The sequence below is a fragment of the Bubalus kerabau genome, chromosome 17 (assembly GCF_029407905.1).
Source record: "Bubalus kerabau isolate K-KA32 ecotype Philippines breed swamp buffalo chromosome 17, PCC_UOA_SB_1v2, whole genome shotgun sequence".
Classification (NCBI taxonomy): domain Eukaryota; kingdom Metazoa; phylum Chordata; class Mammalia; order Artiodactyla; family Bovidae; genus Bubalus; species Bubalus kerabau.
In genome coordinates, this window is record NC_073640.1 from 66,409,237 (window position 1) to 66,425,566 (window position 16,330).

The 16,330-nt window shown below is 48.3% G+C and overlaps 1 protein-coding gene across 1 annotated transcript; it reads left to right on the forward strand.

The window, feature by feature from the left end:
• The first annotated feature begins 1,240 nt into the window (after nucleotides 1–1,240).
• CACNG7 (calcium voltage-gated channel auxiliary subunit gamma 7) lies at nucleotides 1,241–15,843 on the forward strand. The gene is made up of 5 exons (XM_055552740.1): nucleotides 1,241–1,436; nucleotides 2,366–2,452; nucleotides 3,012–3,152; nucleotides 14,950–15,095; nucleotides 15,540–15,843. Exons 1-5 carry the CDS (start codon nucleotides 1,241–1,243, stop codon nucleotides 15,795–15,797), a joined length of 828 nt encoding a protein of 275 aa, XP_055408715.1. The 3' UTR covers nucleotides 15,798–15,843.
• Nucleotides 15,844–16,330: the final 487 nt, after the last annotated feature.

The following is a 16,330-nucleotide window of genomic DNA, read 5'->3' on the forward strand; positions in this document are numbered from 1 at the left end:
TCTCAGGAAAGGGTGAGTGTGGTGGCTAAGGGATTAGGAGCACCCTGGAACGAAATCTCCAGATTTAAGATTGGAATTTTGGAGGCCACAGCCATGAACTTGGGAGCACTTTTGTTTTGAAGGTCCAGGGTTAGGGGAAATCTGGGTTCCAGATTGGAGGTTGAAGAGGGTCTATAATTGGAGGTCTTAGTCTGGGGGAACTGGAGTCCAGACTCTCTGGGAGGGGATTTGGGGATCTTGTAACGAGAATGGGGATTGCAGACTTCCTGATGTGGGTTTTAGAGTTCAGAGCCCTGATTCCTATTGAATGATGGTCACTTGCTCTGAATAGGATACTAAGAGGTGGGGGGGGGGGATTCCTAGATCATGGTTTGGACATTCTGAACTCTCTAGCCAAAACCCTGCTCCAGGTCTCTAGGCCCCAATATCCTGAGGGATATTGGGGAACCAGCAGCCTGTAATGGAGTTCTAGCACCCCAGGTTCAGAGGCTTGCAGGGATTTGGGATTGGGGGGGAGGGGCAGTTAATGTTCTGGAATCTTGAATCTGGGTCGTGGTCCACGATTTCAGATTAGGATGCCAAACTGAGGTCAAGGCACCATACCAGGGTTAGAAAGTCAAGGTCTTGGTGTTAGAATTGGACATTAAGGGTCAAGAGAAGAGTCCAGGGACTTCTCTGGTGGTCCAGTGGCTAAGGCTCTGTGCTCCCAGTGCAGGGGGCCTGGGTTCAATCCCTGGTCAGAGAACTAGATCCCACGTGCCACAACTAAGTAGTTTGCAAGCTGCAACTAAGACCTAGCTCAGCCAAATATATATAAATATATATATATATATATATATTTTTTTTTTTTTTAAGAGTCCAACTAGATATGGGAGGCTTAAGGTCAAGGCCAAGGTACAGGGTTAGGGTCCTTAGTTAACGACCCACTTGGGGCATTTCTGGTTCCCATTAAGAGCCCAAAAGAACGGGGTCAGGATGTCAGGTCTGGGCATGGAGTGGGGATTGGTGGCCTAGGTTAGGATTTCTAGACAAGTTACTGGCCCAAATCCAGGCTGGAGTCACGGGTCAGGACCCAGGGGGCAGATAGGAGAGAATTCCGTTCGGGGGGTTGCTGGTTCTGGCCCAGGGCTGGTGTCCCCCGTGGCTGCATGCGGTCTGGGGGACCCCAGTGGCCCCAGCGGGGCTCTCCACTGGAGCTCCCGGTCCCTCAGGCCCCGCAGGGCGCCCCCCGCCGCTGAGGATGAGTCACTGCAGCAGCCGCGCCCTGACCCTGCTGAGCAGCGTGTTTGGTGCGTGCGGCCTGCTGCTCGTGGGCATCGCCGTCAGCACAGACTACTGGCTGTACATGGAGGAGGGAACCGTGCTGCCGCAGAACCAGACCACCGAGGTCAAGATGGCGCTGCACGCTGGCCTGTGGCGCGTCTGCTTCTTTGCAGGTACAGGCCTCACCTGCCCACCAGTCAACTGTCCCTGCCTTTGCGTGGCACCCAAGAGTCCTCATCCATAGTTCCCTCCCATGGGTGCCCGAAACCCAGAAATCAACCCCGTGTCTCTCCTGGACAGTCACATGTCTACCTGGAGATTCCATTTCTAAGGTTTGCCAGGTGGCCGCATTGCAGAAAGAATCTGCCCGCCAGTGCAGGGAGACGCAAGAGACGCGCGTGGGTTTGATCCCTGGGTCGGGAAGGTCCCCTGGAGAAGGAAATGACAACCCACTCCAGGATTCTTGCCTGGAGAATCCCATGGACAGAGGAGCCTGGAGGGCTACAGTCCACAGGGTTGCAAAGAGTCAGACACAACTAAGCAGTGGAGCGCACACACACACACACACACACACACACACACTCAATTTCTAGCACTTTAGTCCCTGGATCTAAGAACCCCAACGATCATACAATCTCCAGGTCCCTAATCCCCAGCAACCCCCTGGAGCCCCCAGACCCAGAGAAACGGTAATCCTAGTTCAGAACTTGTCTCCTGGACAGTTCCAGTGTTGAATGGGAAGGATAAACAATATCTGTGCCTCCCAGCTACTATGGACATTGCTCCTTCTAGGAATCCTTTCCCACCTCAACCCCCAGACCTTTCCCTCTTTAGGGATCCAAGAGACCTGGCCCATAACCCCTTCTTACTTGAGACTCTGGCTTCCGGCTTGTCTTCCTCCATCCAACGGTCTCTAGGGCAGCTTGCAATAGGAGCTGACAGACTCCTGCCCACACCCTTCTGTAACCCCCTAAAAGGAGCGCAAACGTAGTACAGAGTAACACAGAGTAGCCAGACACTAATCTCCAGGTCGTTCCCATCCTGGGGTCTTTTGACTGTGCGTCCTGCCCCTGACCGCCCTGCCTTCTTATCTTCCCCCCAGGCCGGGAAAAGGGTCGCTGCGTGGCCTCAGAATATTTCCTTGAACCGGAGATCAACTTGGTGACGGAAAACACGGAGAATATTCTGAGTGAGGGGAATATTCTGAGCACAGGGCTGGGAGGGTTAGGCAACCAAGGGGCAGGGTGACAGGGTGGGTCCTGGGGGAAAGGGCAGGCCAGTTGGCGCTAGTGGTAAAGAACCCGCCTGCCAATGCAGGAGACTTAGAGATATGGGTTCATTCCCTGGGTCGGGAAGATCCCCTGGAGGAGGAAATGGCAACCCGCTCCAGTATTCTTGCCTGGGAAATCCTTTGGATGGAGAAACCTGGCAGGCTACAGCCCATGGGGTCGCATAGAGTTGCGCACACAAGAGAAGGGATGGAGTGGAAGGGAAGGCGTGCAGACTTGAAAGCAGGCAGAGTAGGTGAGTGAGGAGGTGGGGCCAGGTCGAAGGGGCGGAGCCCGGGAGTGGGTGGAGTCAGAAGCTAAGGGGTGGGGTCAAACCAAGGAGGTGTGGTCTGGGTGAGGGGGCGGGGCCAGCAGTGGAAGTTTCAGAAAGGGCGTGGGGGTGCAGAGATGAGGAGGATTCAGAGGCAACCCCCAGAGAGTCCCCCCTCACCTCTGTCTTTCTTCCTACCCCTCCCCCAGAGACAGTGCGCACAGCCACCCCCTTCCCCATGGTCAGCCTCTTCCTCGTGTTCACCGCCTTCGTCATCAGCAACATTGGCCACATCCGCCCGCAGAGGACCATTCTGGCCTTCGTTTCCGGCATCTTCTTCATCCTCTCGGGTAAGCCCAAGGAAAGGACTGACAGGCTGCAGGACCATTTCAGGTACCAGGAACCTGGGGCTCCTCTTCCAATAAAACCACTACTTCCTTGCTGGGTAATCCTGAAGGAATTGCAGAACGTCTCCAAGCCCCACTTTGCTGCTCTGTGGAATGGAGCATTTCTCAGCAAGCGCTTCTTGGGTGCTAACTGGGTGCCAGGCTCTGTTCTGATACAACCACCTTGTGAGGCAAATGCTATTAATAACCCCATTTTACAGTTATGGAAACACTCAGCGGAATGAAGTCAGGGCCATACAACCAGTGAGAGGCAGAGATGGGACTCAACCACACACATTTCGCCTCCAGAGGCTGTATTTTTAACCACTCCTGATATTTTAGCAATTAACAGTTTGCAAGGCTCTTTATGTTCTGTGCAACGTATTACTGGAACATTTTTCAAACAGAAAAGTCGAAAGAACCCTGTACCCACCACTTAGAGTTGATCATTACCATGTCACGGGATTTGCTTTATCCTGTATCTGTCCATCTATCTATCTTTCTACCCATCCATCCGTCTATTTTATTATCATTTAAAAATGAATTTCAGGGACTTCCCTGGTGGTCCAGTGGCTATAACTCCATGCTTCCAATGCAGAGGGCCCCAGGTTCAATCCTGGTCAGGGAACTAGATCCCACATGCTGCAATTAAGATCTGATGCAGACAAATAAACTTTAAAAAAAAAAAAATGAATTTCAGAGCAAGCTGCAGGCATCAGTACACTTGACTCTAGATTCTTTACCATGCCTGTCATTAGCTAGAGTTCAATGTTTCTTTATAGTTATCTTTTCTTTTGAGATCTAAGTCTCTTTAGCATGAGCAATCTCATAAACTTCTCATAACATCTCTGTCCGGGAGTTATTATTAGACCTAATTTGATAAAATAGGGATACCGGGTCTCGAAATTGTGCAGGGAGTTGCCTGAGATCCCAGTATAAGCTGGTTCCCCAGGGACTCAAGTGTCCTGAGCTCCAGAGGAGAGCTCTTTCTGAAGTGTTCCCCTCCTCCAAATTTTAGTTCAGTCCAGTCCAATCAGTCTAACTCGGCTTAGGTCAGGTCACCTCTGCTCTGACACACTTAACTCCATCAATCTGGCCCAACTGACCCCAATCTATTCTGACTCAGTTCTTTAGTTCAATTCGAATTACTTCAACATGATTTAATTAAACTCCGTTGGGGCCCTTTTAATTCAGTTGATATTTTATGAACAAAGCCCGCTGTACGTCTCACTCCCGTTACATCCCCTGGGGCCTGCACTCAGCCACCTCTTTGGAGTTGGCTCTGCAGATGATTGGAGATGGGTCTTCAAAAATCCCCTCCCCCAGTCTCCTCCCTGCTCCTCACCCAGCTTTCTCTGGGCTAAACCTCCCCCATGCCTCCAACCTAACCTGACAAGACCTCTTCCCCAGGAAAGCAGGGTGCAACCTCCGTGCAAACTTGAATCACAGCATGCGGAGCCAGACACCAAGCTAAAATAAGACATGTATCATATCACCATTTCAGAGTGTCAGGTGGAAAAATTGTAGCCTAGAGAGACAGAAAGTGGGGCAAGGATAGGGAGCATGGGGACTTTGATTCAACCCACCTGAAATGTTCGAAGGAAAATCCTATTGTTTGTGATTTACAGAAGTGGAAACCAAAGAGGCGATAAAGCTGATAAATGACAGCGCTCGCACTAGAATCAAGGGTGTTCTCATCCCCAAGGCCATGCTTATACCAATGCATCAGGACCTGACTTCCCAAGGTCAACTTAAGTATCAGTTGGTGCCGACACGGCTGGAAATCAGGCCTCTGATGTAACAATAGAGTAATTTAGGGGGATCGAACCCCACTTCCTGAACTTCATTTCATACACTATGATCTATGCACCCTACCCAAGGTAGCCAAGGTTGCAGCCTGTAGCGGCTGAAGGTTCATGCTGCTATGAACCTAGAAAGACCTGGGTTAAAATCCTGACACTGTGTGAGCTGCAGCCTTCCTTTCTGGAGCTGTTGACTGGGCAACCTTGGTCAGGGGTGGGAAAACTTTTTGCTCAGGGCCAGACAGTAAATAGTCTAGGCTTTGTTGGTGTGCCAAAGCAACCAGAGAGGAAGCAGTGGGCCTAGCTGTGTTCCAGTAATCCTATTTAAAGAGCCTGAAATTTGAATTCAATATAGTTTTCATGGACCATGAAATTTTATTCTTCTTTTGCCTTTTTTTTTTTTCTGACCATTAAAAAAAAAAAGTAAAAACCACACTTCGTTTGCAAACTGTACAAAAACAGGCAGTGGGACCAATAGTAGTTTTCTGACCCCTGGTCTAGATTATGGATGTGAAGGCCCAACCCAGGGCCTGGTTTATAGCAGTAAGTGCTCAGCACGTGGCAGTTTTAAATAAATAAACACATGCTCACATATGTACATGAATAGTAGTAGTAGCAACAGCAACCATAATAGAAAACAGTTAATTGAGTGCCACGGTTTGGGGAAGTTCTAAGTGCTTTGTGCAAATTAAGTTATTTCTTTTTCTTCACCTCCTAAGGCAGATGCTATTTTTATTCCCATTTTCCATTTGAGGAAACGGAAAGCACTCAGAAGTTGAGCTGCTCCACAGTAGAAGCAGGATTCCAGACCGGTCTTTCACTCTGGCGTTCTACTGCTCCACCACAATTAATAGTCATAAAGACAAAGGGGATTAAAAGAGAGGAAAGGCTGGGGACTTCCCTGGTTGTCCAGTGGCTAAGACTCTACAGTCCCAGTGCTGGGGGCCCAGGGTTCCATCCCTGGTCAGGGAACTAGATCCCACGAGCCAGCAACGAAGATCAAAGATCCCACATGTACATCTAAGACCCAGCTAGCAAAAGAAAGAAAGAAAGGAAAGGGTGGAAATAGTACCAGTGTTTTAGATCTTGGAGTGGAATGTAGTAGTGCAACCACCTCATGTTCCCAATGAGGAAACTGAGACTTAGAAAGAGACAAGGGTTGACCAAGGTCTGGTAAATGGTGAGGTAACATTCAGTTTTGGAGAAAGTGGTGGGAGGGCTTGGGAAGGAAAAGGATAGGGTGTCGATGATCCCTCAGGGACCTGTGTTGGAATGGACTAAAAGGAAAGAGATTTGAAAGGGAAGAAGCATATGCAGTAGTCCAGGCAGGAGTGGATAAGGTTCTAGCTGGGGAGGGAGATGGGAGGATAAAGGTGACTGGATGGCTTTGAGAAAGAAGGATGTTGACAGAAGAATCAATAGAACCAGATGACTGACTGGGTATGATTGGTGAGAGTAGGGGGAGGAGGCTGGAGTGACATTGGCTTTCTTTTTCCAGGTCAGATGAGGCAAGCTTCCAGCGCCTGGCTCACATTAACCCCTGCTCCTCAAACATGTTCCATGTGTCTGCTCTTTCATTCACTCACTCATCAAACAGTTGCAGAAACATCTTCTACGCCATGCCCTTACTGAGCACTGGTGACATGCTGAATCTTAAATGGCAGTCTTCATGCAGTCAGCCACAAAACAGCTCCCAGCTACATGCCTTTCGATGCTGGTCACACAACACTTAAATCCCTTCAGTGTCTCGATGCATTTCCATTGCACTTAGAATACATCCCAACTCCTCACACTGACTTACAAGGTCTTACATGATTTGGCTACTGCTTAGACTTCTGGTCTCATTTTTCCTAACTCACTAACACTCTCTCCATTGCTGCATCGCCCTTGAAAATGCTAATCTCAACCTCACTTTTACAATCATTAACCCTCCATGCTTGGAAGTCTCTTTCTCCTAATTCCCCAACTTTTCCTCTTCAGATTTTCTTTCTCTGACAATGGTATCCAAGGTTGCTTTGCCCCCACTATACTACCCATCGCCTTCCCTATTTGATATTTGCTTCATAGCACTTATTGCTAGCGTCATCTTATTCATTTTCTGCCTCCTTCTTCCAGAATGTAAACTCCAAAAGACAGGAAGGGACTTCCCTGGTGATCCAGCGGCTAAGACGTTACACTCCCGGTGCAGGGGGCCTGGGTTTGATCCTTGTCCAGGGAACTAGATCTCACATGCTGCAACTAAGAGTTCACAAGCTGTAACTAAGGAAAGAGCCCAAGTGCCACAACTAAGACCCAGCGCAGCCAAATGAATAGATAAATAAAAGGCAGAGACATGCTCATGCTTGTATCTTCAGAGCCTAGATGAGTTGCTGGTACAAAGTTCCACAATGAAGTATTGGTAGAAGAGATCCCTGATAAAGAAAGTTCAAGGCATTCTGAGAAAAGGGAAGCTGCTTTAAGCAGACAGAATAGAATGCTGGAGAGGGTGGGAGTGACCAGAATTTCAAGAGCAGGTGACATCTAAATTGATGCAGAAAGGGCGAGGGGGAGCTTTTCAAGTAAAGAAAGAAAAGTGCCTGGTACAGACATGCATTTCACAGCGTGTGTTAAGACTCTAGAAAGCGGTAAGACTGAGGTAGCCGCCCGTGTAGCTCTCCATGGTCCTGAAATTCTTTGTTCTAAATCCAGGTTGTTCCTATTCAGCTTGGAATGTAGGTGATTCTTGCCTTCTGTGCTCTAAGAATTCTGAAGCAGATGTAGTGGAGTGGGGGGAGAGAAGACTGGATTACAGAGAAAGGACGAGGGATGGGAGAGAGACAAAAGGGGAGGAGAAAAAAGAGAAAAGAAGGTTATTTTTAGAGAACCAGAGTTGCCATAAAATGCCCAGGAAGGAGAAAGAATGACAAGAACAGCTTCTGACATTGTGTTTAGATAACTTTCAATCACTAAAAACAAAAACAAGAGCAAAAGCAACAACAAAAAGCTCCTTCTCTTGAGAAACATTTGTTTCCTTCTCATCAACCCTGCTCCTGACTCTCTGTAGGGAGAATGTCTTTTAGAACTGAAATATGAAACAGGGACTTGAGTGAGGCAGGAGTGGTTGGCAGGTTTTCAGATCAAAAAGAGCTTGGATAATCAGACTGAGGAATGAATACTTTCTCCCATGGATCGTAGAGCGCCGAGAAAGGATTTTGACAAGAGAAAGACAGAGTCTGATATGGGTTTTATTTAATTATTTAGGCCAGGGATGGAACCCAGGCAACTTGCAGTGGTAGGGCAGAATCCTAACCACTGGACTGCTAGGGACCTCCCTGGTATGGGTTTTTAGAAAGAGCCAGTATCTGAAACAAAACAAAAACATACAGGACTTCCCTGGTGGTCCAGAGGTTAAGACTCCACCTCCCAATGCAAGGCGTGTGGGATCGATCCCTAGTTGGGGAACTAAGATCCCACATGCCTCGAAGTGTGGCAAAAATAAGAAAAGAAAGAAACAACAGTATCTAAAATAGGGAGACAGGTTTGAAGGCAACGGGACAGGCACAGGGAATAAGCCTCAGCTGGATTAGAGGACTTGGGGACGTAAAAGGGATTTTAGATTTATGAGAGATTTAGGAAGGAAAATAGACATGACTTGATAACTGACCATCCTTCTTGGATGAGGGGGGTGGGATTAAAAGGACTCCTCTGGGCTTCCCGGGTGGCACTAGTGGTAAAGAACCCACCTGCCAATGCAGGTAGATGGAAGAGACACGTGTTCAATCTATGGGTCGGGAAGATCCCCTGGAGAAGGAAATGGCAACCCAGTCCAGTGTTCTTGCCTGGAGAATCCCAGGGACAGAGGAACCTGGTGGGCTACAGTCCACGGGGTCTCACTGAGTTGGACATGACTGTAGCAACTGAGCACACAAGCACTCTGTTTTAACTTTACCACTTGAAAGTAAGTTGCAGGCATCACTAAGCATTTTAATATGCATCTCTTAACAGTGATGGCATTTTTCTACATAACTACAAGACCATTATTAAACCTAGAAATTTTACAATAAGTCCATACCACAATCCATTCCATTTTCAAACTGTCCTAGTCATTCTAAGAATGCCTTTTATAGCTTTTCCCCCAGAAGCAGGATTCAATCTAAGTTTATGCACTGCATTTAGTTAATTTCTCTTTTAGTCTAGACTAGTTCCCATACTATATTTTTTACAACACTGACTTTCAAAATATATTTCATTATGAAAATATAGAAAGGATAGTATAGTGTGCCATGTACCCTTCACTCAGTTTCAACAATTATCAACATATGGTGAGTCTTTTTTTAGTCAAACTTGCCATATCTCCCTTCTGCACTTCACTACAGAATTTTAAAGTCAGTCTCCAGCATTAAATCATCTTATCCACTAATATTTCAGCATATCTCTGAGAAATTAGTACTGTGTTATTTAACATAGCCACAGTGCCATTATCTGCCCAAATAATGAAGAATAGCTGCTTAATATAAATTAATATCTAGCCAGAGTTCAACTTCCCCACTTGTCTCATAAATGCCTTTTTAAAAATTTTTACAATTAGTGTGTTGGAAACCAGGATCCAAATTCCACTGTGCATTTAGTTGATAGATCTCTGAAGCCTCTTTTAATCTCTAATAGTCCCTCTCCTTCTGTTTTTTTCTTGCCATTCATTTGAAGACATCTAGTCATTTGCCTCATATAATCTCCACACTTTTGATCTTTCTGTTGTGTCTTTGTGTTGTGATTTTAATATATCCATCCACTCTGTGTTTTTCTGTAAAATTGTAGCTCAGATCCAGGTTTGACTTTGGGAGTGGGGGGGGGGCAAAAATACCTCATAGATAGGTGGTGTTATTAAGTCCTATTGCATTGCATCAGGAGACATAATACTATCTGTTTGCCTCTCTTTTTGAGATGTTAAGATTAATCACTGGCTTAAGTATTATAACTTGGCTCGTACCATTGTCCTTTTTAAATCTACAAGACAGGATGTCCTGCAGAACACCCCACATCCTGCATCTGTTTGATTGTTTCCCCATGGCATCATTTGACTTCTTCCTCTTCCTTTGTATTTTCTGTAACCGGCAGTTATGTCCAAGGTAGAGACTTGATTAGATTCTAGCTAAATAGGTTTGGTAAGATTTAGAAGTGGTGCCGTATTCTTTATAGCCCATCACTTCAGGTAGCAAATGTCAAGTTGTTCCCACCAGGAGTGGGAAAATGTTTGACCCCTTGGTAAAGGGGGTGTTCATTAGAGCTCTCCATTGGAAAGGCACATTTTTCTCTTTATGATGAGTAAACCATTTGCAGGGTAACACTTTTGAATCTTCGGGGGGTGGAATTCCTGTTTGGTGATGCCTATTTTATTTAAAATTTGTTGTTTTGGCAAATTTTTAAACGTACAGAAAAGTTGCAAGAACAGCACAAAGAATTCTCATGTTTTTCACCTGGACCAATTTTTAACACTTTGCCACCTTTGTCTTTTTCTCTATCTTATGTGTATATAGGTCAGTTCAGTTCAGTCATTCAGTCGTGTCCGACTCTTTGTGACCCCATGGACTGCAGCACGCCAGGCTTCCCTGTCCATCACCAACTCCCAGAGTTTACTCAAACTCATGTCCATGGAGTCTGTGATGCCATCCAGCCATCTCATCCTCTGTCGTCCCCTTCTCCTCCTGCCCTCAATCTTTTCCAGCATCAGGGTCTTTTCCAGTGAGTCAGTTCTTCACATCAGGTGGCCAAAGTATTAGAGTGTATGTGTGTATATGGGTATATATCTATATATTATTAATACATTTATTATCATAGATAACCACTTGAACATAAATTACAAACACCTCACCCTTTTAAATATTTTTTAATTTTTACAATGTTGTGTTGGTTTCTGCCATACAACAATGACAATCAGCCATAATTATACATATATCCCCTCCCTTCTGAGCTTCCCTCCTCTCCCCTCATCCCATCCCTCTAGGTCATCCCAGAGCACCCAGGGCCCCCTGTGCCACACAGCATCTTCTCACCAACTATCCATTTTACACAACTAGAAACACTTCACTCTTAAATAAATCAGATCAGATATCTCCTAAGGACAAGTATATTTCCTTTCCTAAGCATAGCACCATCATCCAATTCAGGAAGTTGAACATTAATACAATTTTACAGCTAATACACAATCCGTATTCAAATTTCATCAATTGTCGGCACTCTGCCCTTTTTGATATTTTAAACATTTTTGGCCGCTCTCAGTCTTGGTTGCCGCTGGCAGGCTTTCTCTAGCTGTGGCAAGCCAGGGCTCCTCGCTAGGTGCGGTGCACAGACCTCTCATCGCGGGGGCTGCTCCTGTTTCGGAGCATGCGCTGTAGGCTCTCAGGCTTCAGAAGTTGTGATGCACGGGCTTAGTTGCCCCACAGAACCCACACTCCTTTTTTTTTTCCCCATTGGCTGCACCCTGGGGCCTGTGGGATCCCAGTTCCCTGACCAGGGATCGAACCCAAGCTCCCTGCAGTGGAAGCACAGAGTCTTAACCACTGGACCATCAGGGAAGTCCCCACACTGCCTTTTATAGTCCGTTTTTCCCCTGATTCGGGATCCAGGCTAGGATTCCCCTCTGCATTTCCTTGATGTGTCTCTTTCGTCTCCTTTCATCTTTTATATAGTTCCTATGCCTTAAAAAAAAAAATCTTTCATGTTGACGTTTATTTTTGAAGAATGCAGCCGGTGTTTGTAAAACGCCCCACATTTTCTCCTGGAGTAGATCCAGGTTACACATTTCCAGCAGAGACACTGCATAAATGAAGTAGTGGCACGAGCCCAGCAGGAGGTCGGGGTGTCCCTTTGTCCCACTGTTGGTGATGTTAGCTGCAGGTCCTTGGTTCAAAGGGTATCTTTCAGGCTCCTTTATGATATTTCCAAAGTATCTTTGTAATGAATAGATATTCCACAAGAAGATTCTGTCATTCAGTGCTTTAACGACCACTGATGATGCTTGCCTGCATCCTAATATCATTGTGTGCGTGCGTGCTAAGTCGCTTCAGTCATGTCTGACTCTTGGTGACCCTATGGGCTGTAGCTGTTGCTGGGCACAGGCTTTCACTAGTTGCAATGAGTGGGTGCTCCACTCCAGTTGTGCTGCTCAGGCTTGACACAGTGGTGGTTTCTCTTGTGCAGGGCATGCACTCTGGGGCCTGGACTCAGTAGTCATGGCGCACAGGCTTAGTTGCCCCGTGGCATGCGGAATCTTCCCAGGTCAGGGACGAAACCTGTGTTACCTGCATGGGCAGGCAGATTCTTCACCACTAAGCCACCAGGGAAGTCCTGATCTACTTTCTCTGTCTATGGATTTGCCTATTTTGGACATTTCCTATAAATGGAAGCGTACAATATGTGGTCTTCTGCATCTAGCTTCTTTCACTTAGCATATTTTCTAGGTTCCACCATGTGGCAGTATAAATCAGCACTTCATTCCTTTTTTTGGCTGAATACTATTCCTTTATATGGCTATACCACATTTTGTTTATCCATGCAGTTGATAGACGTTTGGGCTGTTTCCACGTTTTGGCTATTATGAATAATGCTGCTGCAAACATTCCTGCACAAGCTTTTGTGTGAGCATATGTTTCCAGTTCTCTCGGCTAAATACCTAGGAGTGGAATCACTGGGTCATATGGTAATTCTATCTTTAATGCTTTGAGGAACTGCCAAATGAAATTCTGATACTTTTTACGTGCCATAAAATACTCTTCTTTTGATTTTTTTTCAACCACTTAATCATGTAAAAGTCATTCTTAGCTAGTAGACCATACAGAAAAAGGAGGTGGGCTGGATTTAGCCCTGGGTCGGGGTCGGGGTGGGGGGTCGTTTTTTGCTAACCCCTTTCGTAGGCAATGGAAGGAATTCAGATTTATTCTGGGTGATGGGCACACAGATGTTTGTTTGTGTAATAGGATTCTAGGGGAAGGTGCTAATGAGGATTATGGAGATTAATTTAGGGCTGGGGATTTTACTGATTCCTTAAGCCACCTTTAACAGATTCCTATGTGGCACAGCAGTAGAGAATCCACCTGCCAAGGCAGGAGACACAGGAGACACGAGTTCAATCCCTGGGTCAGGAAGATCCCCTGGAAATGGCAATCCATTCCAGCATTCTTGCCTGGAAAATCCCATGGACAGAGGAGCCTGGTGGGCTACAGGGTTGCCAAGAGTGAGACACAACTGAGCACACACCCATTGCAAGCCACCCTTGTGCTACTGTTTAAAAGAAAGTTCACCTTGGGGCTTCCCTGATGGTCAAATGGTTGACTCCAAGTTCCAATGTACAGGGCATGGGTTCAATCCCTGGTCAGGGAACTAAGAACCCCCATGCTGCTCATATAAAATATATATGTTTATTTTATATACATATATATGTTAGAAAAAGAAAGTTCAGCTTGAGGAAGTGAGACTTGCCTCTTAAAAATTCTCAAATGAGACTTCTTCTCTCCATTTTCTCCCTGTACCTCGGTATCCTCAACTCTAAACAGAGATAAAAGTGGTACCTACTTGAAAGTGTTATTGTGAAGTTTGAATGAGTTAATGCATATAAGACACTTAGAATGGTGCCTGGCACAGAGCAAGACCTACACAAGCAGCTGCTATTATTGTTGTTGACGTTATTATCTATACAGCCTCAGTTCTGCTTCATCCTCCCCAGCCTTGGGCCTATCACAGCTCCAGCATTTCTCCCCTCCAGTCCCTTCCCACAACCCATCAGCCCCCAAAGGATCTTCTAACACTGCAGTCTGGCCCTGTCCTCTCTCTCTTCCCAACATTCCATGGCTCCCTAGTGCCCTTGCCATCAATGCTAAGCTCCTCAGACTGGCACTTGAGGCTCATCATGGCAATGCCCCTGCCCAACCTTCTCTGGCTTCCTTTCTGGTGGCTGTAGGCCATGTTTTTGAGCTGCATGGATGGATCAGTTCAGCATTCCCCCTCTAATTCTGGTTAGAACAATGCCAGTCCCTCTGCTGTGCATGGCGTGGTATCGAGGTATTCCTGCATTCTTCCCTGGGCCTCATCCTTTGGGATTTAGGACAAAATCCAGCTTCCAGGAAACTTTTCTTGACTCCCTCCACCCCTGCCTCCAGGTGGCTTTGGTGCCTTTTCTGGACCCATGGAACTTTATGCTACTATTTCATCTGCAAATTTTTTAAATTAATTTTTCTGGTGCACCACACAGTATGTGAGATCTTTGTTCTCTGACCAGGGATCAAACCAGCACCCCCTGCAACGGAAGTTCGGAGTCTTAGCCACTGGGCTGCTAGGGTAGTCCCTGTGCCACCATTTCCCTTACAGTACTGTCACCATGGATGTGACTGCTGACCAGTGTCCACATTTGCCTTCCCCAACTGCACTGTGAGCCCTGGATGGCAGATTAGGGATGCAGGGGTGGGGGGAAGGAGGAGGAGGCTGTTGATTTACCTCTAGACTCCCTGCACCCAGCCCAGGACGAGCCCACAAGGGACTTCAATTGATGGGAGCTTCCCAGGTAGCTCAGACTGTAAAGAATCCACCTGCAATGCAGGAGACTCCAGCTCAAGAAATTCCCCTGAAGAAGGGATAGGCTACCCACTCCAGTAGTCTTGGGCTTCCCTGGTGGTTCAGACAGTAAAGAATCCACCTGCAATGTGGGAGACCTGGGTTCCATCCCTGAGTTGGGATGATCCTCTGGAAAGGGGCATAGCAACCCACTCCAGTATTCTTGTTTGGAGAATCCCCACAGACAGAGGAGCCTGGTGGGCAACAGTCCATGGGGTCGCAAAGAGTCGGACACAACTGAGTGACTAAGCACAGCACAGTCCAGGATAGAATGGGATGGGGGGTGGGAGGAGAAAATGGCAGTGGGATGCAGGGGCCTGGGGCTGGGGAAAGGGGTCCACTGCTAGTGGACCAAGGGCATCCCTCTACTCTCCCAGGCCTCTCCTTGGTGGTGGGCTTGGTTCTTTACATTTCCAGCATCAACGATGAGGTCATGAACAGGCCCAGCAGCTCGGAGCAGTATTTCCACTATCGCTACGGGTGGTCTTTTGCCTTCGCTGCATCTTCCTTCCTACTCAAAGAGGTGATGTCTGTGGGGCCCAGACTTCAGAGTTTTGAATGGGGACCGGTGGCAGGGGCGTGTGTGATTCCTGGGTCCAGGAGGAAGAGGAGGCTGTGGGTTAGACTGTGGATTAAAAGGAGGTGGTGGCTGAGGTCCTAGCCCGCAGGTCCTGGAGGAGGAGGGTCTGGGAGCTCCAACTCCTGGGGTCCCAGGGGAGAAGGGGGGGCTCTGGACTCCCAGATCTCTGGAGGATGAAGCCGGGGACTCTGACTCCTGGGATGGGGGGGTGGGGGGGAGGGGCTGTGGGAAGGGAGGAGGAGGCCAGGCCCCTAATCCTGGCTTTTGGAAAAGGAGGAAGCTGGAGGCCTGGAATCCCGGGTCCTGGGAGAGCGGGGCTGGCGGGCCTGGCCTTGGGGCGGCGCGCCCGGGGCCAGCCGCGGGGACTCTGGTCTTGCCTTGGCGCAGGGAGCTGGCGTGATGTCCGTGTACTTGTTCACCAAGCGCTACGCGGAGGAGGAGATGTACCGCCCGCACCCGGCCTTCTACCGCCCGCGTCTCAGCGACTGCTCAGACTACTCGGGCCAGTTTCTGCAGCCCGAGGCGTGGCGCCGTGGCCGCAGCCCCTCCGACATCTCCAGCGATGTGTCCATACAGATGACGCAGAACTACCCTCCCGCCATCAAGTACCCCGACCACCTCCACATCTCCACCTCGCCCTGCTGAGGCCCCGCCCCCGGAGCGCCCCGCCTCCTCTTCCTCTTCCTCCTCCTCCTCCTCCTCCTCCTCCTCACGGGTCTCGTTGCCACCGCGCGGCTCCAGAGCAAGTCCCGAGGACACCTTGTCCCCCGGGGAAGAAACTGCGCAAGTTAGCCCCGCCCCGCCCCGCCGCCGTAGCCCCGCCCTCTTTCCACTTCCAGACTCCTCCTCCTCCTGGAAGACACGCCCCTTCCCTTAGGCCCCGCCCCCCAGTCCCAGGTCCCGGGTTCTTCGCGTGCAGCAGCCGAGCGCATCCACCTCCGTGCAAACAGCACCAGTTACCTTTCGCCTCGGCTGGGGGCTCTGGGCTGGAGAGTAGGTTCCGGCAGCCGCCAGGAATGCCAAACATCCTCTTCTCCTCTCTGCCTCAGCTAGCCTCTTACTTGGCCCAGTCTCACCTCCAGACCTTCATGGTCCTTGCGTGCAGTGAGTGCAGAGGGGGAGGCCCTTCTTACTCCACCCCACACCCCTACCCATACTGGTTAACCATAACCGGGTAT

Coding starts and splice junctions, on each gene's coding strand:
- CACNG7 (XM_055552740.1), top strand. CDS start 1,241: ATGAGTCACTGCAGCAGCCGCGCCCTGACCCTGCTGAGCAGCGTGTTT. Junction 2,453..3,011: donor AAACACGGAGAATATTCTGA/GTGAGGGGAATA, acceptor CCCCTCCCCCAG/AGACAGTGCGCACAGCCACC. Junction 15,096..15,539: donor CTTCCTTCCTACTCAAAGAG/GTGATGTCTGTG, acceptor GCCTTGGCGCAG/GGAGCTGGCGTGATGTCCGT.